The sequence below is a fragment of the Solea solea genome, chromosome 10 (genome assembly GCF_958295425.1).
Source record: "Solea solea chromosome 10, fSolSol10.1, whole genome shotgun sequence".
Lineage (NCBI taxonomy): Eukaryota > Metazoa > Chordata > Actinopteri > Pleuronectiformes > Soleidae > Solea > Solea solea.
The window spans coordinates 23831059-23854343 of NC_081143.1; the positions used below are offsets into that span (position 1 = coordinate 23831059).

At 40.5% G+C, this 23285-nt stretch overlaps 2 protein-coding genes across 2 annotated transcripts; both read right to left on the minus strand.

Annotated features, from left to right (window-relative positions):
- Positions 1-1739: 1739 nt before the first annotated feature.
- LOC131466763 (bestrophin-2-like) lies at positions 1740-12945 on the minus strand. Its single transcript, XM_058640200.1, has 10 exons — positions 12784-12945; positions 11150-11346; positions 10447-10541; positions 8957-9190; positions 7789-7943; positions 7459-7536; positions 5038-5190; positions 4842-4922; positions 4110-4264; positions 1740-2523 (listed from the first exon to the last, which is right to left on the minus strand). Exons 2-10 carry the CDS (start codon positions 11299-11301, stop codon positions 1740-1742), a joined length of 1887 nt encoding a protein of 628 aa, XP_058496183.1. The 5' UTR covers positions 11302-11346; positions 12784-12945.
- A 1540-nt stretch (positions 12946-14485) lies between these two features.
- On the minus strand, positions 14486-22130 carry get3 (guided entry of tail-anchored proteins factor 3, ATPase). The gene is made up of 7 exons (XM_058641478.1): positions 21951-22130; positions 19880-20027; positions 19272-19420; positions 18367-18517; positions 18151-18258; positions 16978-17175; positions 14486-16895 (listed from the first exon to the last, which is right to left on the minus strand). The coding sequence occupies exons 1-7, from the start codon at positions 22091-22093 to the stop codon at positions 16767-16769; spliced, it is 1026 nt and encodes a 341-aa protein (XP_058497461.1). The 5' UTR covers positions 22094-22130; the 3' UTR covers positions 14486-16766.
- Between the last annotated feature and the right edge of the window lie 1155 nt (positions 22131-23285).

Consider the following 23285-nt stretch of genomic DNA (forward strand, 5'->3'; position numbering starts at 1 on the left):
GTGGTGATGTTTGAAACTTGCTGTAATTACAAATGACTGTGTCATAGTCATAGATTACCATTTATTTATATTTAGAACTAGACAAAGACTTAATCACAAGACTTTCTGCTTCATAATTCTCCACTGAATCATACATAGAGTTGTGGCTCGCATTATTTATGCCTTGCAGCAAAAAGACCAAGGTTTGCGACTCCGGTCCAATCAAAGGCCTCTGCGTGGAGTCTGCATGTTCTCTCCAGGTTCTCCAGGTTCTCCAGGTTCCTCCCACAGTCCAAAAAACATGAAAGGTTCACTGGACACTCTCAGATGTGAATGTGAATGGTTGTTTTACCGTGCGACGTACGGGCAACCTGTCCAGGGTGAACCCCACCTTTCGCCCCCTAATGTCAGCTGTGATTAGCACCAGCCCCCCCGTGTCGAGCCTCATGTGGACATCCATGTGAAACTGCACTGTTATTTCATTCAGCTTGTTGAAATTAATAACTATTATTAATAACATTAATAAATGTATAATAAATCATTCAGTTTACAGCAATTATGTGGGGGGTTTTAGCGCAATTGTGCTAATATAGAAGCTTAAACATAAGACTAACAGGTAGCTTAAAGGAATACTTCACTGATTTGCATTTAGCTTTGTATTACTAGAATAGGGCTAGTATTTTTGAAAACTTGTGCTTCCCAACCTCAGTTTCCCCTGAGTTGAGAAATATCTTCATTCTTTTCTTTGTTACGTGCCCACCAGTGACACTGTTAGCCTCCTGTTAGCGTACCTGTTAGCAAAGATGGCGGACACTGTTTACATTCTGGGAATGAGGTCCCGCGTCCCCCTGCGAGTGGGGAATTAGCGTTTCAATGCTCGGACCAAGGCTTGGTGCAAGTGTCACTGATGGGCACGTAACAAAAAAAGATATTTCTCGACTCAGGGGAAACTGAAGTTGGGGAGCACAATTTTTCAAAAATACTAGCCCTATTCTAGTACTACAAAGCTAAATGCAAATTATTCCTTTAAAAATACAACTATATATATTTATAATTATATGTATATATGTATATGTATATGTGTGTGTATATAGTATATATATATATATATATGTATATATACAGTATATGTATATGTATATACATATATCAGTTAGATAGTTAGAATTAATACTACACTAGCTGCCTCATGACACCCCAGCCCCATCTCATGGTGAAGATTCTAGCTAAACTGAGCTGAACACAACTCTGGATGCTCTAGTTCAGTGTTTCTCCGTTTCTCAATCCTGTTTCAGACGTTTCCCTGCTCCAACACACCTGAGCTCATCACCAAGCTCTGCAAAAAGCCTGGTAACGACCCATTTATTTGAATCAGGCGTGTCGGAGCGGGGAAACATCTTAATCATGCAGAGCTGTGGGTCCCGAGGACCAGGATTGAGAAACCCTGCTCTACTTTACTGACTAACATGAAACAAACCAATGAAAACATGACAAAGATCCTTAAAATGACCTTTTAAATTGAGTCCAGTGGTTTCTGTAGCTTTATTTCTGGAATACACGCTATTGTAAGTGTAATACAATAGAGTGCATTCCAAAAATGAGTCATATTTCCAAACACCATTAAGTCTGTAGCACTTTTTCCAATGGTGTTGATCAGTGAAAGTAAAAGTGGAAGCATTCTTCTTCTTCTTCTTCCCCAGCTCTGACTAATTTCACTTGTGAAAAACATGCACATGTCATGACCGTTTTAAACAGTCATCCTAAGATCCGGTGAGTTCCGACCCCATGCTCACGCTCCGAAACCGCTGAGGTTCGTCATAAGTCGGCACGGCGAGGAAGGACATTTTGTTTCCACCCAGTGGAGGTTTGGGAACGATGGGCGTGGCTCTGTTGTGGTTGATAGCGGGCTGAGAGCTGCAGTGCTCCAGACTGGAGTGGACAGCTGGGTGAAACAGGAAGCCAGAGGTTTTACGGGAGGTGATGGGAGTCGAGGAGCCTGGTCGACTGGACACCTTTGAGGAGGACATGGGTGGAGGAGGAAGCAGTGACACTGACACTGGAGCTTTGGTCTCTAACCATGTGCATTCTGCTTCCCCTCCTTCCTCCGTCATCCAACACCCTCCATCACTTATCCCCTCCTGTTTTTTGTCGTTGCCAGCGAGACGCCCCCCGCTCCTCTCCTGCTCTGCTCCAAAATGAATCTCCATCAGAGGTGTTTTGGAGCTCTTCTCCTCCCTGAAACTGCAAACGGTGCTCTGAGTGTCCTGGCCCAGCCCTGATGGCAGAGAACCCCCTTTGCCTATCTTACAGCTTTCATCGTCATCATCATCATCGCTGGTGCATTGGTCAATGCTTGGGAAGTGGTGTAGCCTCTGGAGCTGGGCCGAAGTGCGGCGGAGAGCTCCTCCCATGAGGCTGGTGGGAGATGGCGCCGCGTTAAGGAGGCGGTTAAAAAGAGCCATGTTGGGGTGACGATTGCCCGACTCCTCCATGTTCTCAGCAATTTCCTCCAGAGGATGGAAGTGCATCTCCTCTTTAGGGATCCTGTCAAAGAGATGTCATCAATCAATGACACTTTTCATACACACACACACACACCGTCGCCCATCCCAAAAAACAGAAGAAACACACACAGCAACGAGGAAACACCAGAGACTAAAAATGATGAATGAGTGATCAAAAACAACCAGCAGCAATAAATTAAGAGAATATAAATAAAATAATAAAGCTAACTAGAACATTTCTGCAGTAAAATTTTGTTTGTGGCCGCTTCTTGGTGCCAATATCGTCGGGTGCAGGACTTGAACTGGTAATGGAGTATCAGTGGAGTAACTTTTGGGTGGATTGAACCTTTAAAACCTTTGTTTTTAACTGTCAAAAACTGGTGAAAAACAGAGAAAGCAACGTTGCTTTAAAGTTGTCATAATTCAAGAACGGTTAATGATAAAGATGAAAGTTTTGGTTTGTGAGCGTCAGGAGGCTTCCAGGAGCTCCCTCATTTAAATTTGTGAAAAATGGGTGTGCATTGACAGAGAAATGACAGTTTCAAAATCACCCTCGTCTTCATTTAAAAAAAACAAAAAAAAAAACTCCAGAGCTGAGTTTTAACATGGGGGTCAGTGGGAGGTTTGAACTTTCAGGTGATTGAAGAAAAACTGCAAGTCATATGAAAGTGAAAACAACACACAGGGTTGGACAACAATGGCAACATTTTATGTAAAAATTGTCTGCGTAGGTTGGAAACTGTGGGCAGGAGAAGAGTTTGTTAACCTCAAGTGTGCCACTCTAGCGGCGCAATACACACTCATTATACAAATCTGTGTTTGTTTAAAAACTGTAATATGTAACAAAACTTTGAATTAGGTTAGAAAAGTTCCAAGTCTTAGGACCCGTTTAAAAGTTTAACCACGTCTATACGTTAAAGTATGGCGACGCTGCAAGGCTCCAAAGTGGGCCGGGTTGTGATGTGGAAATTCTTTGCAGTTTCTTGGGGATTTGTGTCGCCATGATTACTCGAAACGCTTAGAAAATTTATAGCACACCATTCCCTTCATCTGTGGGGCTTTTCTCAAAACTGTGGGACGAGTTTCGTGCAGAAATCTGGGTGGAAGAGGAAAAGTAATAAGAAGAAGCCCATAGAAGTATAATAGATGCTTGCTTTGCAATGGGGACTCCAGGGAGATGTCATTCCTCTGCATTGCTAAGCAGGCACTCTAATAAAAGGGCATACTGATCAGGTGAACAGATGTAATAATAAATCAAAAAATGGACAGGGAAACAAATAAAGCTCAATTAAAAGTGTGGTAAAATGAAGTCGGTCTTGTTTTCTTTTAAAAACATTGATATTCTTTACTGTCCTCAGAGTTTCTTGTCATTTGACAGGTATGTCATATTTTCTTGCCAGCAGCTCATTTCACATTTATCGTATTTTGTGTTTTCTGTCGTTCATCTGGGGAACTTTTCTTTACTTTTTCTCAGCCTGAAATTCATCACTGGTCTTCTCAGGAAGAATACTTTCACTTTTATGAGCTGCGACTTTCCCACGCTGTCAGGCCGTGTTAACTGAAAGTGTCACCTTCGCAAGTCACACGTTCACAGAGGGAGAAGGTAAAACCCCCCGCAGAACTCACGCCATGTCGAATGTTGACCCCTGGAAGGAAGGTTTGCGGAGGACAAAGAGAGTGGCAGCCGTGTACGGCGGCCGAGGGTTGGAGTCATTCCAGTAGCGGTCTCTCTCCATCATCGGCAGATCTCCGTACATCTCATCCACGGCCATCATAGACACCTGCAGAGCACACGCAAGCATACATGAATTGTACTTAGATTATAACAATAATGATAATAACAATAATAATACATTGAATTGGTGGTGGAGACATAGGGCTGGGTGTCATCCGCATAGCAGTGGAAGGAGATGTTGAATTGTGTGTGGCCGAGGGGGAGGAGATAAATAATGAATAGAAGGGGCCCCAGGACAGAGCCCTGGGGAACACCACATGTGACCGGGGAGGATTGGTATCTATAGTGCTTGATATGAATAAAGTGGAAGCGGTCAGAAAGATAGGAAGTGAATCAGGTGAGACCGGGAAACCGAGTGAAGTGAGTCTGTCCAGGAGGATGAGGTGGGAGATGGTGTCAAATGCTGCAGTAAGATCAAGGAGGATGAGGATGGTGAGGAGTCCAGAGTCAGCTGCCAGAAGGAGGTCGTTTCTGTGCTGTGATACATGTGTGACTGTTCTACGACATGGTAACATGAAATGATCAGCCTTACATTTACCACATAGGATCAAATATTGTCCTCTTCTAAAGTGGTGGTCTGACAAATTTAGAATGGGGAAAAAAAGGAACAAATAGTAAGAAACCTGGAAATTTCTGTCTATGAGCCAGTTTGTCTCAAAGTCATCGTCATCTTCTCCAAATGGGTTGATCAACTGCTCTGCAACCTGCAGGACACAAAAGAAACTTTGAACCCTGTGATGATAGTAGGTAGATGATGATGGTAGATGGTCTTAAAAGGAACTATTGTGCTGAAGCATTAAAACCAAACTTGAATCTGACCTTGAGCCAGCCTGCATAGAAGAAGAACTGGAGCAGGGTAAAGATGGGCACGTAGAGGTCCAGGTCATGACCTGAGTAAGCTTGACTTGGGTCCAGGAATTGACGACCGATCAGACACGCCAGGAAAAAACTATACACAGCCAGCGTCACCACCTGAGGAGCAGATGAAGGGGTATGTACACAAACTCAAACAAATGTTATTTTAAATATGTGTTTTAAAATTGCAAAATCGACAGCGTTTTTTTTGTTTGTTTGTTTTAAACTTTTCTTCATTTTAAATTGTTAATACACTATTTTAACATGTGGTAAATTGTAAATAACTGCCAGATATTGAAAGTTATTCTGGAAAAGGTTACATTTACTCACAGGACATTCTCTGGCCCTTTTATGGTTCAAATAAGCAGCAACAACAAAGTCCAGACAGATATTTTGAGGTGTTAAAGAGTTAAAAACACGTTCATATTCGTTGGCTTTTAACACAGGGTGAGTTGTTTTTTATGTGTGTTTTAACTTATTTTCTTATTTTTCTTTTGTATTATTGTTTTTAATTGGCTTTTATGTGTGTCTTTTAGCCCCCATTAGCCCTCTGATTGTTTTGGTCCACCCTGTGGTTGAAAAAATCCAATCAATAAAACTGGATTGATTGGATCATATCTTAGATGTGTTTTACTTTTATTAGACTAAAAACAGAACTTATAATATGGCCTTATATTTAGAAAACATTGACTCACAACATTGACCTGCTGTATAAAACAATAATAACACATTAATGATTACTTTGTTTGTGCTGTTTTTAACGACCAAATGTCTGTATAAACTAGAGAAAGCACTTAGAGATACAGTGTCGCCACATTAAAAAGCATCGTTCTTATTAACACGGGTGATTGGTAAAGGAATCACACAATCACCAGTTAAGTGATATTTGTTTTTCATATTTAGGATTTCAACCAAATCACACACAGTTACAGATCACAGACCTTTATGAGTCACCACTGCATGATTTATGACGATAAATTGCCGTGGGAAAAATACACAACTCCTGGGTGTGTGTGTGTGTTTATAGGTCACATATTCAGGCTTTAATCTTCATCTTCTTATGTGTTGTTGAGTCAAAGTTACGATTAATTTTTTGATATTTTATTTTTGTTCTTTAAAAAAACGAGCCAAGAGAACTTTTGAACTGTGGCGTGTTTCCAAATTTCATGAATTCAATCTGATTTTAAACATTTTGAGTACTTGTGTGTTTATATAGTTGGTGGAAATGAAAATGACTGTACGTTTTAACATCGTTATGGGGGGAAGCAGCCGAAATGCTCTGTGTTCTAAGGGTTAACAAAACATGTTGAAAACTGCTTGTGGCTGTCAGTCAGCACAGGTGAGCTCACTGACACAGCAGCTGCTGCTACTTTGTAATCATGCTCCCTCTTCCCTTTATAAGCAGCAGCTTGTGTGACAAACATTTGAGCTGGGCAGTCAATGGGATGACACTGGGTTCTTTCATTTTGTTTTAAATGTGTCTGTGTACAGTGATTTATTTGACTTTATTGGGGTTGTGAACAGTCAACTCTGTCTTTATTGTGTCAGGAGGCAGTTAGACCTACTACACTCTCTTATTTCACAAGGTTTTCCACATTTGTATCCAGATCACCAACAGAATCAAATCATTCCTTACTAACTTACTTACCCCCCCACATTGCCAGAAAATTGTATGCATAGACTTTAGGAACCATGAACCACTGTTAAAAGACCATTGTATATAAAAATCTTTCTTCTTCTGATGCTTTGGTTTGACCTTCAGCAGCTTGTCTTGACCTTGTCTTCGTGCCTACATGCATTGCGTTGCTGCCATGTGCTGATTATATACTTGCATTAAAGGAATAAATCTTTTATACATATTATTATTATTATTATTATTATTATTATTATATATTAATATTTGATATGTATATTTTAGGCTGAAGTAGCTTATAGTAGCCTATTTGGGTAAGTGACATTTTCTGCTGCTAGAAACAATTTTTTTGTAAATCTGACACTGCAAAAAAAAAAACGATGCATCAAAATCAATGTTTCTGCCAATCATTGACCCATCTCAGGGCCTAATAATTATTATTATCAAATTCTCCTACAAGTGTATTTTATAGAAACTATTGTTTGTTTCAATAAAAACAATGGAGTTGTGTAAACATACTGGCCTTTAAAGTGTTTAAAAAAATCTTTTTTATTAATATTTGATATGTATATTTCATGCTGTAGTAGTAAAAAAAAATAATACATAATATTTCTACAGCAGTTTCAGGGTAGGTGTCATTTTCTGCCACGAGGAACAAATGAGTTGTTTTTACAAAGTTGTTGTTTTTTAAAGTAACTGTTAGGGGTTAACATGCAGTTGAAGTTGTGTCAGGCTCGGTAAAAGCCACTCACCTGAGTGTAGACCAGTGGAACACTGATCATGTCGTAATGAAACAACATGCTGCATTTCCCTCTGAACGAGTTCAGCGCCTGTTGACACACACAAAACAATGACTTTGGTTGAGGGCTGAGGTAGTTTTTACAGCAATAATCTACCTGTACCTGGTATTACTCATGCTGTGGGGACACAGTCACATTATGGGGACTTGTCTTCCTTATGGGGACAAATATCAAGTAGCCATCCTGTAAATGACTATATTTTATGGTGAAGACATGTTCTAAAGTAAGGTTATGGTTAGGGTGTGTGTGTGTGTGTGTGTGTGTGTGTGTGTGTGTGCGCACCTCGAGCAGCAGCTTGAGTGTCTGGTCATCTTTGATCCTGCCCTCACAGCGAGCCACAGCAGCCAAGTTGACGAACCAGACACAGGGGATCCAGTATTTGTTGTAAGGCGAGTGAAGACGCTCAAACTTCTTCCTCTCCTCTCTTGTCATGAATCCTGTGTTAAAAAAAAAAACCCACAGACCTGGGTCAGCATTTTGTACAATATAGCATGTGTTTCTCTGAGGCGACAGTAGCTCAGTGGTAGAGCGAGTTGTGCGACGTGTCCTTGGGGAAGACACTTGACCCCACGTTGGGTATGAAAGCTGTGTAATAGAAAATGTGCGGCACGTAAAAACTGCAGCGTAAAAGCAGCTTTGAAAGCTCATCCAGACTAGAAAAGAGCAACCTTTTATTAACTTATTGTGTGGAAACTAGTGCAACGAGTGAGGAAATGACGTCAGAGTACAGTGTACATTTCTCCCACGGCCCCTTTTTTTTTATCATGTGTGAATATCAGGATGTGCTTGTCCTTGTGATTTCTCCTGAACTCAGTGTAGATAAACAACGCACACACTCATGACGTGTGTGTGCGTGCGTGACTGACTTTGTTGCTCACTTATAACACTTAACGTCATCTTCTGATTTCAGAATGACAAAGACACAAAACATGATATGCACGTTTCATTCACTGGGGCAATCAAAACGCATTTCTTTAAAGCCTGAATATGTGACCCATAAACACACACCCACAGGATGTCCATATAAGGAGTTGGGTATTATTCCCACGGCAATTGACCAAGGGTGCACCTGCGGCACAGATCCATGCCGCGTGAACACTAAGGGTTAATTCATTTAATTGGTAATTAAATGAATTAACCGAGGAGAGAGATAAAGGACATTTCTTCAGTGCCTGAAGAACTGTGTTTAAAACTGTTTCAACCGCAGCTGAAACCATTTTATAATCATTTTAAAACTAAACAGATGTAAGCAGAAAAATAAAAAGTGATTTAAAGGACATTTCAACAGCAAAAATTACAAAATAATCAAAGTACAGTGCGATTATAACAGTTCATATATATCATTTATAAAGGTGCACATTGTGGTCGTTTAATGCAGTGAACACATTATCACTATTAATTTCAAGTCCCAATGATTTGAAACCCGCAGTAGACGTTTACTCGTACTCACCGGCCTCCACCACGTGGTCCATGGTGGGGAAACGCTTGAAGACGGCCGTGCTGACGGAGCGGAGGATGAGCAGCGCCGACAGGCTGGCGTAGCGCATCATGGTGCGTCTCAGCAGGCGGCCGCGCTCGTCGCTCCCCTGGAGGCCTCCCGACAGGACACACATGAGCCTGTCGGGCAGAGGGATGCTGGTGTACTGGCTCCACCACCGGTTCACCACCAGGGTCACATAGAAACCTGACAACAGCAGATGACACACAGAAGTAGTGGAGTGGTTAGTGCTGTTGCCTTGCAGCAAAAAGACCCCGGTTTGTGACCCCGTGTGTGCATGACTTTTCACCGGGTTCTCCCGTTTCCTCCCGCCTCCCAACATTCAGAGATGAATGTAAATATGATGATGTGAACGTGATTGAGTGAGTGGTTGTTTGTCTCTGTGTGTTGGCCGTGTAAGGGACTGACGACCTCTCATCACCCTCATGTGGAGGATAGGGATGGGAATCGGTATCGGTCCGATACTGGTCAAAATCACAGGATCGGAAGAAATGTAAAATCCCATACAATCCAAATATCGTATCTGTCGCATGCTTCACTTATGCACAGACTGTAAAAATGTAAATAGAAATCAGCTAAAGCATTTTAGCTGAGTCATGTTTGGGCTGTTGATTACAACAGTATTTGTGACACAGCTGGAGAATTATGTCTTTGAAGTGACTCAGCATAAATGTGCCGTTAACAGTGTCATACGTTTAGAAACGGTCTAAAATGACTGTATCAGAGGTTTCCCATGCCTAGTGGAGGATAAAGATGATTACTTTTATTGTGTCTCTCTTTTCTTCCTCAACTTTAACTACTTCCTTTTTAGATTTCATATTCTGCTTCATTTAGCTGAGTTATATCTGAACTTGTTTTGTCTCCATAACCATATTTGTCCTATTTCTGCTGCTATCTTGACCAGGACTCGCTGGAAGAAGACATCTTTACCAGCTCTTTGAAACTGAAGATTGTAAATCTGTGCCATGTTACATCATGGCACCGTAGTCTTTATTCCAGTCAGTTCATCCAGCTCATCGCTGCCTCGCGTGTACTTATTACACAGCAAAGCGTAAATGCAGCGATTTTGACCATAGAAATGTTGAAATGGTACAGAAAACTAATTTATACAACAGTCAAGTGGACAAATTGATTTTCTTTTATCATTGTTAGTATTTGACTTGTCATGATGACAGGGGAACCTCTGCCTTGTGTCAAGTCATTTGATCAATAATCTTTTTAATCAAAATGAAATTCTCTTATCACCTTCAGAAGCGGGAAGCGAGATATATAGCATTCATTTCTCCAACGGCCCTGAACAGTATCTGTTATGTAATATGTACACATGAGAGTCCTGTTCTAAACGTCACTCTGATCTCAGGACACGATGTCGCTTGAAATCCTGTTTTTTTTTCTCTTATCTTAAGAGTTAGAAAAGAACGTCTTCTTAAAGACTTGTTTACCCAGCACAAACGACATGGGGATGAGACTGGCGTAGTGGTTGCAATAAATGGCCAGTTTTTCAAAATATCTCTTCTGGTCATCGTAGAGGAGAAATCTGAAATGAGGAAAAGAAAAAGAAAGTGATGAAACTTTGATATGCTTCTCCTTTCACACCGAGCGTATCGCAGACGATCTACGAAAGATTCATGTTCAGAAGATGAAAGCTGGGAAGTTGCACGTCAAAGCCAACGTGTGGTTATTACGGTAATTTTACTCGCGCTGTTGCAGGAAGCTGGAGAATCAGCATGAGTCTCCATGTTTTTGGACATTGAGACAAAACTGAAACCAATGTTATTTTAAATATGTTTTATACTGTTCACATTTCAAACGTGTAGTTCATGTACAACTACAGTGTTTGGGCTTTTTTCACTTTAAATTGTTAATACACTATTTGAACATGCAGTGAGTTGTAAATAACTTACTCACAGGACATTTTCTGGCCCTTTTAATGGTTAAAATAAGCCAATAAGAAAAATCCAGTCAGACATTTTGAGGCGTTAAAGGGTTAAAATAACAAAACGAGGAATAATGTGAATCAAAACACAATATTAGCGACAGATTTATTGAACATGAAATTCAAACACAACAATAAATATGTGCTCCGTACGAAATACGACTCAAATGTACAGTTTATTGTACCAAGTCTTCCTTGGTTTGGCTCACCTGTAAGTGATGCTGATGGCCGCGTACATGGCAGAGAACGCCAGGAACTCTTTGTACAGCACCTTGTATATGCTTCCTTTCCAGACCAGCAGCAGCTTGGAGAAGCCACAGAATCGGGCATTGGCCACTCTGGCCGTGTAGGTGACCGTCATCGGTGACGGCTGTGGTCTCACGTCGATCAGGAAAATGAAAAAGAGCTGTGTATATATTAAAAAAAAAGAAGTAAAAAACTACTCCCACTTTTTTTTTAAAAACGACGTGATGTAAAATTTATCATAATTTTTTAACTCAACAACACTTGGGAAGAAGCCTGAAGACGTGACCTATGAACACACACACACACACACACAAGGATGTCCATATAAGGAGTGGTGTATTATTCCCACTGCAATTTACCAAGTGTGCACCTGTGGCACTGATTTGTGCCGTGTGAGGATTAACTAAGGGTTAATCATCATCAGTCAGAAAACTATACAACAACTATAAAAGTGGCATTTCAGGCTAGTTTATGTTGACGTGTGTGGTTATCAACCACCATAAAAGGAAATAAACCTTATCCAATCCCTTTATGTGTATTTATTTTATAAGAATAACTGATCTACTGTAAAGGATCATGACAGGACGTAGCCTCACTTTGTAAATTTGAGTCCTCCTGCCACTTTCACCTCCTTGTCTATTTTTTGGTTTCCATTTCACCCACTGCTTTTGTAAAAGGTCGTCTTTTGTGCAGGAATGACAACAAAATTGTGACTTTTATAGACAGTGATTTGAGGCTTTATAGTGTTCAGTTACAGGAGTTATGCCCCTTGTTTATGGGTAAAGAAGTGATATCGCACACGCACTCAGGGTGGTAAAGCGGGTCATCTTCCAACTAGAAGGTTGGGGTTCGATCCCCATCCCAGGTTGGCGGCTGTGTGAGTGAATGGGTGAATGGCAAAAGAAAACTGTCGTGTTCATGACGAATGGATGACAAATTCTCATTAATCTAATTCTCTCCATTAATTAAACAATAATACTTGAGCGTGTAGGTTTTGTTGTTTCATTTCTGCAGCGTGACTTTATAAATATGTTGGGTAACCGTGAAATAGTGCAAAAAATCAGGAAATGAGTTAAGTTATATGTAAAAATAAATACTATAATGGTTTTGTGCTACTCTGCACATGCCTGTTAAAAATTCACCTTCAAAAACACCAATAATTGGATGTTTCTCTCTGCTTTTTCAAGGACTTGTTTGGCAAAATAATAAATAAATATTTGTTTTTGTGTTTCAAACCAAAGTTACCTCAGTTATGTTCAGGTTTGAAGTCTTGGAAGCAACGATTTCATGACAAATGACTTGAATAATATATAAAACGAACAACAACAACAACATAATATAACAAAAATATGCTATAATAATGCCAAACATACTTTCTCCTGACTCTTTCTAAAGGCAAGAATTATTGGTCCAAAAACATGTTCAAATTAAGAGATTATTCTTTTTTTTTCTTTCTTAGCAAAATATGATATGTAAAGAAAATTAAACATGACCAGAATACATAATGTCATCATTATTAATCTGATTAAAGACTAAATTTACTGCTATTGTACGTTAGTAAGTAAAAAAAAAAAAAGAAAAAAAAACAGCTTCTTACCTTTCGTAGATTCTTCTTTTTCTTGGTGAATGTTCCGCCTGATCAGCGCATCTCTGTGCGTAATTGGCACCGCTGGATGAGTGGGTTCATGTCTTCACTTCACAGTTGACACAGTCCTCTCTCTGCTTTAATTGTCAGTGTTTTTTTAGGGCTTTGTTGTTGTCTCATAACTCTGATGTCAGCTCGGCTGATTCGGGCCCGGCTCGGCTGCATGGCAGTTGTAATCCTCGGAGCCTCCTCCTCAGTTCGTCCGGTGGTCAGTGCGCCCTGGGGTTAAATCCCCGAGAGGAGGAGGAGGAGGAGGGGAAGGAGGAGCTCGTTATCGCGGCCCCTGACCGGGAGAGCGGCGCGGTGATGGACCGCAAGCGACAGGCCGCAGCGCCGGGGCACCGGGAGCGCACAGAGCAGCAAATGGACCGTGAAAACTTTCATGTACAGTGATATGAAAACAACAGGCAATTTGTACAGTTACAGCCAGGGCCGGCTCAAGCCTTTATTGGGGCCCTGAGCTGAATTTGATATGGGGAGGGGCCACCACTATACTATTGATACATTTTTAACACTATAAACTGTATTATTTACAGCTGTGTTTATACCAAAACCAATATATTACCTACTTTTGTTTTTGTTTGTTTACCTTATGGCGCTTTTCCACTAGCATGACTCGACTCGCGACGGCACGGCACGGCACGGCACGGCATGGTTATTTTGCTTTTCCATTAGTGATAGTACCTGGTACTTTTTAGTGCCTGCTCTGGCGACTTTCCAAGCAAACTGAGCTGATACTATACGTGACAGCGTCAGACAGGAGGAAAACACGCCTTAATCTCCAACATTTATCATGGAAATGTCTAAAATCTCATCACTTAACAGACGAGTCTGTTGTATTTAGTGACAGCACAGCTAAAAGCAATCACAGCCCCTGCTGCTGTATTTCAGTTCAGTGATAGTAAAGTCATAGTCATTATCGTAGTCTATGGAAAATGACCCAAACCAAAAAAACGTCAAAATACAACCAAAAAACTATAACTCAGCACTATTTAGATATCTAAATAGATCTAGATGTCTTATGTCAAAACGTCTTGTTTTTGTCCACACAGCAGGGGGCTCCAAGCAGCTGCTTAGTTCACTTACACCTTAGGTCGTCTCTGAATGGAAGCATATGATAAATCCCAGCTTCAGTGGGTGTAAAGTGGTAATATATAGAAGGAAGTCCTGACTTATAGTGTTATTTACTGAACTTTTTTAATGTGCTTTCCTGAATTAGTGCAAGTAAAATTAACTGGAATAATGCAGATAGACACAACATGTTATTTATCCGTTAACGTCAGTAGTTTGCTGTCGGCAGCTGGACTTTACTAAAGTTTGAAGACGTTTCACTTCTCATCCAAGAGGCTTCTTCACTTCTGAAGAACTCCGGAAAATAATAACTAAAGGTTTTGGTTCACAACAAAAGATTTTTCAGCATTTCAAGTTTGAGGAATGACTGATGTATTTAATTTAAAATGTCTGTGGATTGCTTTATCTTGTTTATTAATATATTTTTACAGTCCCATACATTCACACACAATAAAACAAACACATCAACTGCACATAAACAAGGCATATATTAGCATTAACGTATTTGTTGTTGATTTTACTTCTAACTTAGGAGTAGATTTATAAAAACACTGGAAACAAATGACCACAAAAGGCTTTGAGCTGACGCAAGTTCGTTTTAATCAACACTTGCACAATAATTGATAGAAAACAGCTTCTTTGTCGACTCAAAAGCATTCAGTAACTGAGGGGAGAAGAGAAGCGTTTGCTCGGGGCACGTGTTTGTTTGTCTCTCTTTAGCTTTCTGTCGGGAGGGAAACAAGCATCAGGTGAGCGAAGACTCTTTGCTCACCACTCACAGCCTCAACGTCGTTAATCAAGCAACATTCAATATTTTTCTTTGTTCAAATTAACAATGCACTAAATAAGGCTACTAATGTCTCTCAATATCCCATGTGGACTAAAAACGGGGAGGAGACAAAATGATTGACAGACACTGGTGTGTGGATTTCTGCTGTAATAATAATAATAATAATAAACTATTTTCACTTCTAACATATTTTTGCCGTTAAAAAAAACATGAAGCAACCACAGCAGCAGATTAAATTCATTAAGACATCGTAGATGATCAAAAGCTCCCAGATTGACTTGAATCAAATGACTGCATTTACATTTACACGATAATCACGTGGAGAAATGTGGTAAAAGAAGCACTTCAGACGCTTCAGGTTGTGTTTCTTTATTGCAGTAAGAAGGGTGGTCTCGGTCTGGAACAAAAACTAACTTAAAGTCCACATTATGCTTTTATCTTATCTTTATTACGTTGAGTGGCTTATGTGGATGGAGGGTCCTGACGTGTGAAAGCGCGCGCACACACACACACACACACTCTGCCACCGAACCACACGGAATAAACATCAACCACCTGAAATAAGGGGGGGGGGATAGAACACACACACACACAGTCACTGGAAACACAACTGAGGCTGGACACTGTGCCAGGTTTTGTTTGTTTGCTTTTTTTTTGTTAGGAAAATGTTAAATGCTTCAAGTAGGAATAGTTCACATGCCACACAGAAAATATAATGACAAAAAGGGTGGTGAAGTGAGAGTAAGACGGCACAAACCCGACCGGTTATAACTCTTAACAACGTTCATGAATTCATCAGCGCTCCTTCATGTCCTGCCGTAGAAGAGCTCTGCTTTGGATGACGGGCTGACGACGGAGGCCACGTTCAGACTCTGGTATCAACATCCGCTCTCAGCCATTTGATCACAAGCAGACAGCAAACAGTCATAGTACAGTGCCTATGACTGTTCACTAGGGCTGCATAATTATTTGTGAAATAATCGAAATGGCAATATCCAAATAAGACTTATCTGATGAAGATAAAAATGTCTGATGAAAGCCGCGATTCCACCGCGTGGAACTGGTCAGTACTGTAGGTATTTTTTTGCATTTCCATTAGGAATAATAGGACCATTTTTGCCATTTTTGTGGCACCCTTCTCTTAAGGTTTCTAGAGTAAAATGGTATGTTACGGTCAGGGTGGAGGTAGACCGTCATTCAGCACAGTACCTCACCCCGGGGGCTTTACCATTCCAAACTGTACCAAACTGTACCAAACTGTACCAAACTGTACCAAACTGAACCAAACTGTACCGTACCCTAATGGAAACACGACACAAATCATGCTTTTCAGATGAGAAGATACGTTTTTTTTTTTTTTGACAATCTCCAAAACATGTCAAATATTTGTTGTTTTTAGGGGGGGGAAAAAAATCACATTTAAGATCATGTCACAATCACAAATTTGCTATATCATGTTATTTGGACCACATCGCGCAGCTCTACTGTTCACACCTGGCATTAAACGGCGTCCTGAATGCGGCTCCTGAGACCACTTGTATATACGCACAGATGTGATGAACAATAATCGTGTTTTTAACAAGTCTGTGTGTCGGCGTGAGTGGAAGGTGGACGAGATGGAACGAGCAGAGGGAATCAAAGCTCCGCTTGCGCTGCTGCAACATTTTTAAACAGATTTTAAACAGAAATCATGTGTTGATCAGCGTTGATGTTGTGTGGTGGCGACAAATAAATCAACACATGGGCCCTGAGGAGTGTTAAAAAAAAAAAAACCCCAACAACTTTCAGTTCACTGTGAAACTGCAGTGGGGGCCACATGTGTCCCCTGAATGTGTTTTTTTTTAAATCATCAGATCTAAAGACGCATTCAGGAAGCATTGAGTGTGTTCAGACCTGTTCACTCAGGACAGATGTTAATACCAGGTCTGAATGAGGTCTGAGTGGATCATCTTTAGGCTGTTACAGTGGGGTTTGAGGCTGGTCTGGGTGGGGAGAGAGAGAGGGAGGGAGGGAGGGGTACACACACAGACTGGTCTGTTGGGAGGGCAGAAGGGCAGTCCAGTAGAGAAGGAGATCACTTATTGGGGGGTTTGTAGGGTTCCAGGAGTTGCTGAGAGAACGTGTTGACCTTGTCGGCGCCTCGAACTTCATGGGGCAACAGCGGCAACTTGACTATGTGGAAATCTTCATACAGGTCCTCCATCTGTCAGGGAGCAGGCAGTATTTACAATCAGAAATACTTTGGTTTTGTTACTGCAGCTGAATTGACTTCCCCCGACACTTACCTGATCTAAATACTTGGACTGAATTTTATGGCGGGCTTCGCACATTTTGCACGGCCTCTCTGAATCAGGGAAAACGAGCTGGTTAACGATGATGTTGTGTGTGTCGATGCGACACTTGGCCAGTTCCTGGATCAGCCGCTCCGTCTCGTACAGAGAGAGGAACTCGGCAATACAAACGCAGATGAAGGTGGTCTGTTCCTGCGGGGACGGGAGGAGGGAAAGGTTACATCACATTTACAGAAAGGCTTTCAAACAACTACTTCAAGTACTAAAATCTCTCTGTAAACACACAGGTCAACAGTGGATAATACAATAAAAAGAAGATGCTGTTGGTGGATAACCTGAATAATGCAAGAACCGGTACTAAAACAAATAACTACAGGGGAAAGAAAGTCATCACATTAATGCTTAAAGCTGCAGTCGGTGTTATTATTCTGCATCATGATAAAACATCATTTGCATGCAAAATGTTACATTAGAATTAATTTCTGAATCTTTTCATGGACGGTTCTTTATATTTCCAGTCACGCCTGTTTACAGCCGTCTCACTTTACTAAGCTCACTGTCGCTGCCTTCGTCTGTCTCGACATAGAAATAGATCATTTCCTGTGTGAAGCTTGCAAATGTTGCAATGTACTGAGAAACAGAGTCACGTGTGGAGCTGATAGACTTAATCAGCTTTGTCTGAACTCATTTGACGATGGTTTGAATAAAACAGCACTACAGTTTTAAATAACCGGGTTCAATTGGGGTGAAACCGTGCTGTTGTTACTTCTCTCGTCAAAATATAGGACCAATTTTACAACATTAAAGCAACTCAACAGTATCTGAAACAATAGTGTTGTAGAGCTTCAACTAATGAGTAACTTCAATAAATGAAAATCAATTCATCCGTTGATTCTTTTCTCAATTAATTGAGTATTTGTTTGGTCAGAAAATGTTGATCAGTGTTCACCAAACACGGAAGATATAAGGTACTCGTTTTAATGACTTCTTTGTTACATGGAGCAAAGAAACCAGAAAATATTCTCATTTAAAAAGGGTGAAAAACCAGAGAATGTTGTTTTAATTATTGAAACAAAACACTCAAACTGATTAATCGATCATCAAAATAGTTGACAATTACTTTAGTAATCGATTAATCGAGCCCTATTTAACATTTGTGTGACTTACAGGGTCTTTGAACTGCTCGCTGACTGAGCGAATGACCGGCAGGGTCTCTTCAAGTTTAGATGCAAGCTGGTCTGCGTTCATGTCACCCAGACCGAGCATGTTACACATCTACACACACATGAACAGAGACAGAGATGAGACAAAACATTAGCCTAAAAAAAAACATTGGTCACTGGTAAATGAATGGTAAATTGGACCAGCTTTTCACTTCCTCACCTGGGAGATGAACGGGCTGATCTGGTTCTTGATCTGCATGAGGCGGCCCAGCCCACGCTCCACAATGGTGGGGAAGTTTAGCAACCTCAGTGTGTGGCCAGTGGGGGCAGTGTCAAAGACCACGACGGAGAAGTTCATTCCTTTAACTAACCTAAGACACAAGTAGATAGTGTTACATTGGTTTAACTCATAACTGGCACACTTTTCTTTTGTGGCAAAGAAATCTCATCATTTACTATGTGCAAAATGTCTTGAGCCCGAAAAGATTTGATCCGATTGGAATTTATCGACTATTTTGACACGTGCAGTGTTGGCCAATTCTCCAAAGGTAGAAGCAGAAGAAGCTGCACCGTCACTTAAGTAGTAAACAAATGCTGCCTGTGTCTGCTCGTCCTCTCGCTGCCCACTATCCCTCTCATTTTCCTCCTCTTCCACATCTGTGACTTCTGGAACCGAAACATGTCACATTTACGTGGATGAGACACTAAAAACAAGGAAATCATGATCAGATCGACTGTTTATATGAACACCTATCCCAATTGCAATCGGCATATACCAGACCTCTCGTTTCAGTTTGGCATGTTCACATGACTTATCTTTATTCCGATGACTTGTGTCCATGTAAACTTAGCTAATGATATGACAAGAATAACTAACTGCAGGCAGACACAATCTCTCTGGTAATATTGCTTTGTGCTTGATATCCTAGATGCACAAACTGAAGAAACAACAACTGCAAAAGAGCATGCAAGCTCTGTGCAGAGGGGGTGTTGCCAGGTAGCTTTTTAAGCCTTGCTGTTATGTGCCGACATTCCCTGAGCCTACTGCACACAGTACAAACAATGAAAGATAAATGCATCAATGGATGAGAGTGCTTTGCCTCTGTATTGACCTGCCTGTCTCACCTCATAACCTCTGCGTAGCTCATGGCTTCGTCGATGCCGGGGAAGGCACTCATGGCTTCCTGCATCATCTTCTTGCCCATACTGAGCATATTGTCTTCTTCAAAGAACTCGTCAGGAAGCTCTGCCACTCCCAGGCTCGGGTCGATCTCCTGCACTCGCACAAAAGAAAAACATCAGGTCAAGTTGACTATGTTTTTGGAGCCTCTGGTGATTCTGGTTGTAACACAAAAGGTGGTTTGTGTTTGTGAGACTCAAATGTGACTCATGACCACAGAGGAGATACTGATCTCCTGCACCAAACTTCCTTTTACAAACAGTTAATATCTATGATAACAGAGGTAGCTTTTTATCCAGTTTGTTTGTGGGTCATGACATGAGCTAGGCAGATTACTCTGCCTTCTGTGTGACGGAGATATCTGGATAACCAGTCACTGGTCTAAATGTTAAAATGAAGTTCCATTTAGCTGCTTCTGTTTCTTGGTGCTGGGTGCCATTCACAACATCTCAGCTTGTATATGTATGTATATATATATATATATCTATATATATAGATATATAGATATATGTATATATATTAATCCCTTGCTCATGGTTGCAGGCTGACTTACCATTGCAAATAGGTTGTCATAGCCCATGACCTTGGTTGGCACCTTTGAAAACTTCTGGTCAAAGGCGTCAGAGATGTTATGGGCAGGATCCGTGGAAATGATGAGAACGCTCTCCCTGACTGCAGCCAGTTGGACAGCCAAACTACAGCTGGACAAACGACACAGACAGCGGGGTTTATCAGACAGGCGTGTAGAGCAGGCAAAGAGGATGAGTCATAACATCTACATGTACTGCTTAGTGGAGCTGTGGCCATAGCTCGACTGAGTCTGGTTATACATGCAGGGGGGAGAAATACAATTTATTGAACGTGTATGTCTGCCTCTGCCTTCATTGGTGGCACTGCATCGCTCTATAAGATAGTGCTATCAATTTCCTGTTGACCTATTACGTCACAGAAATAAACTAACAGCAAAGTGGTGCGATGGAATATTTAGTTCCTTCAGCTGCCCAAGCATGAAGGTCGTCTCTTTGTCAGTCCAAAAGCGGGTCTTGCTGACGCCATCGTGTTTGTTATTTTCCAGCAACAGTACTGCAACTTTATACGTTCTCTCCTTCATCTCCTTCTCCTACTTTCAGGTCAAAGTGTTTCAGCAACACTTCCATGTTGTACAGTAAATAGAAATGACAATAAGAGTTATGGTTATTGTAAAACTGTTATGCACCTTGTATGAAGGAGAATTTAAATCTGTCTCAGCACCAGTTAGAGGAAACATGTGAGCTGAGGCTCTTCTGCAGCGTTCACCAGCTAAAGTTAATACAAGACAGCTAGCAAGTGTATCTTTACCTTAAGAAAGTTGATAGTTTACTATAAATACAAATGAACCCTTTACTTGGATATACAACATGTTTAATGGGTGAACAAACAAGCTGGAATAGGGCTTCAAAATATGTTGAAAATGTATCACAATCATGAGATCAACATTATAAATACTGACACCACTATTTTGTGTCCGATACCAACATCACAAACTTGAGTGTCTACCTATACCAATATTAGTCCAATAGTCATTTTAGACCATTTATGAACGTATGAAGCTATTAACAACACATTTGTGCTGAGTCATTACAAAGACATAGTTGTCCAATTGTGTAACAAATATTGTTCTCCCAAAAAATGAAGAAATAAACAGCCCAAACATGACTCAGATGAAATGCATAGTGCAGCATGAAATATATAGGATTTTTGATGGTACTGGTTTTTACATTTTTATCTGTCCGATATCCAGTCCAGTGATTTTGACCAGTATTGGACCGATACTGATTCCGATCCAAAACTACGATGACTGCATGACCTGCTATATGCACGCTGTTCACTGTGCTAGTTTTGTTTAGCCAATAACTAACCATTAATATATATTATAATTGTTTGTTTTAATTCAGTATTTTCTTACAATATGAAGGCACTTCCTTACTTAACTTAATTACCCTATCACACTGCAAAACCTCCACGCTACAACAACTCGGAGAATTAGTTAGACAACTGATTTACATTAATGTTTACGATTATAAATAATTGTATTTCTTTTCATCAGGAGTGGTTCTGATTACGTGTGGCTGGAATAGACATAATGCTACTCAATGTTATTTCGTGTCAGCGTTGATTAAGTCACTGCCTGGGTCTACAAGTTAGCAGCGAACTCATTCAGACTGAATGTCATTAACGATCTCAAGTCGTAATGTCATCGCAAAATGACTACATATTATCCCATGTTTACCGAATATCAAGCAGCCCAGGCGTTAATATCCACCTGCTCCGTTGACGGTTATGTGTCATGTGTCAACCAGCCAACCAGCTAACGTTAGCTCATGACTAGCCGGTAAACCGACAGCGAGCTTCAGTGTGACCGGTTTCCAATGAATCGCTAATTTTGTTTTAAACGACAGTGCGTCTTCGGGGAGAACATTAACACGAACTGGAACCGTGTTATGAAGACATCCGATTTATGGATTGACAGTGATTACCCACGTCATCTCGCAGTGACTGACGGCTAACTTTAACTAGCTAGGCTATGTGTGAGCTACGCTAGCGAATCCAGGATGCAAACGAGCGTCTCCCCTCTTCAAACTTACCTACATGTCGTTTTACCAACGCCGCCCTTTCCCCCAACAAATATCCACTTGAGTGATTTCTGCTCGATGATATTCTTCAGAGTTGGTTCTAACGGCTCCACATCGGGCGCATCTTCAAATTCATCTTCCAACGAAGCTGCCATCTTGTCTGTGTACAGTGAGACGCACACAGCTCATGTGGGATGAGCCGCCCACTCTGATGCGTTCAAGGACACTCGGACTTTTTTTGGGCTCCGAGTAACTGGTGTGAATTTGAAACATGAAACAAAACAGAGAGGTTGTAAATAAAGTGTTTCATTATTTGTCAGTGTGAGAGATGAGGCTATTTTGTGAGAGAATATTAGCGTTTAAAACGATGCCAATATAACATAAAAAAAAATTCTTCCTATAACCGCTCTACTCTACTGCTTTTATCCCCATTTTCTGCTCATATCTGCTCTTGTGTAACGTCTTCCCTTTTGGTTTTATGTAATTCTGCTCATAAATATTTAATATTTGCTGTTCTAAATTGTGTGTCTTTGCATTGTTTGCGTTTCTCTTGTATCTGTCCCCAAGTGACCTGTATTTGTCTTGTTTGCCAAAGTATTTTGAACCCTTAGAACACCTTAGAACTCCATTACTATGTTAAGGCTATAAGCAGAGGTGGAAAGAGTGCTGAAATATCCTACTCCAGTAAAAGTACCACTATTTTGATAAGATTTTACTTCAGTACAAGTAAAAGTACTGGTCTAACAATGTACTCAAGTTTAAGTAAAAAAGTAGCTTGTTTAAAATTTACTTGTAAAGTACTTGAAAGTTGGGGTTCTTTCTTGTGTTGTGTAAAAAGGACACACATCTCACATGAATTGTTTTTACTCAAAGGCAAACCTTTACAAATTAAAGTGCTGACAAAATAAAATATGTAAACACATAATGTATCAGTAAACATGGGTCAAAGGTCACAAACGCTTTAACTTTCGCTCTCACTGACTCAGGGACCTTAATTAACGCCAATTCACCTGTCCTCATTTCAATTCATTCAATTACAGTAACACACGAAAATGTAATTCATTACTTTACACCTCTGGCTATAAGACAATATAGAGTGTTTCATATCCTTTTACTTATTTTTTTTCATAGTATATAGGTAATCTGATGAGATGATTTTTCATTTCCATTTTCACCAACTATATAAACACATCTGAGCAAAAAGTACTCAAATGTTTTAAAAAATGAATTTGTGAAATTTGGAAATACATCACATTTCAAAGTTTGCTTGGCTCGTTTATATGAACAAAAATGGAAGAAAAATGGTATATTCTACACATTCTGTAAAGCCTGAAGATTTGACCTATA

Coding starts and splice junctions, on each gene's coding strand:
- LOC131466763 (XM_058640200.1), bottom strand. CDS start 11,301: ATGACGGTCACCTACACGGCCAGAGTGGCCAATGCCCGATTCTGTGGC. Junction 10,542..11,149: donor GCCATCAGCATCACTTACAG/GTGAGCCAAACC, acceptor TCCTCATTTCAG/ATTTCTCCTCTACGATGACC. Junction 7,537..7,788: donor CACTCAAGCTGCTGCTCGAG/GTGCGCACACAC, acceptor GTGTGTCAACAG/GCGCTGAACTCGTTCAGAGG.
- get3 (XM_058641478.1), bottom strand. CDS start 22,093: ATGGCAGCTTCGTTGGAAGATGAATTTGAAGATGCGCCCGATGTGGAG. Junction 17,176..18,150: donor GCGAGCAGTTCAAAGACCCT/GTAAGTCACACA, acceptor CCGTCCCCGCAG/GAACAGACCACCTTCATCTG. Junction 16,896..16,977: donor AGTCCAAGTATTTAGATCAG/GTAAGTGTCGGG, acceptor GCTCCCTGACAG/ATGGAGGACCTGTATGAAGA.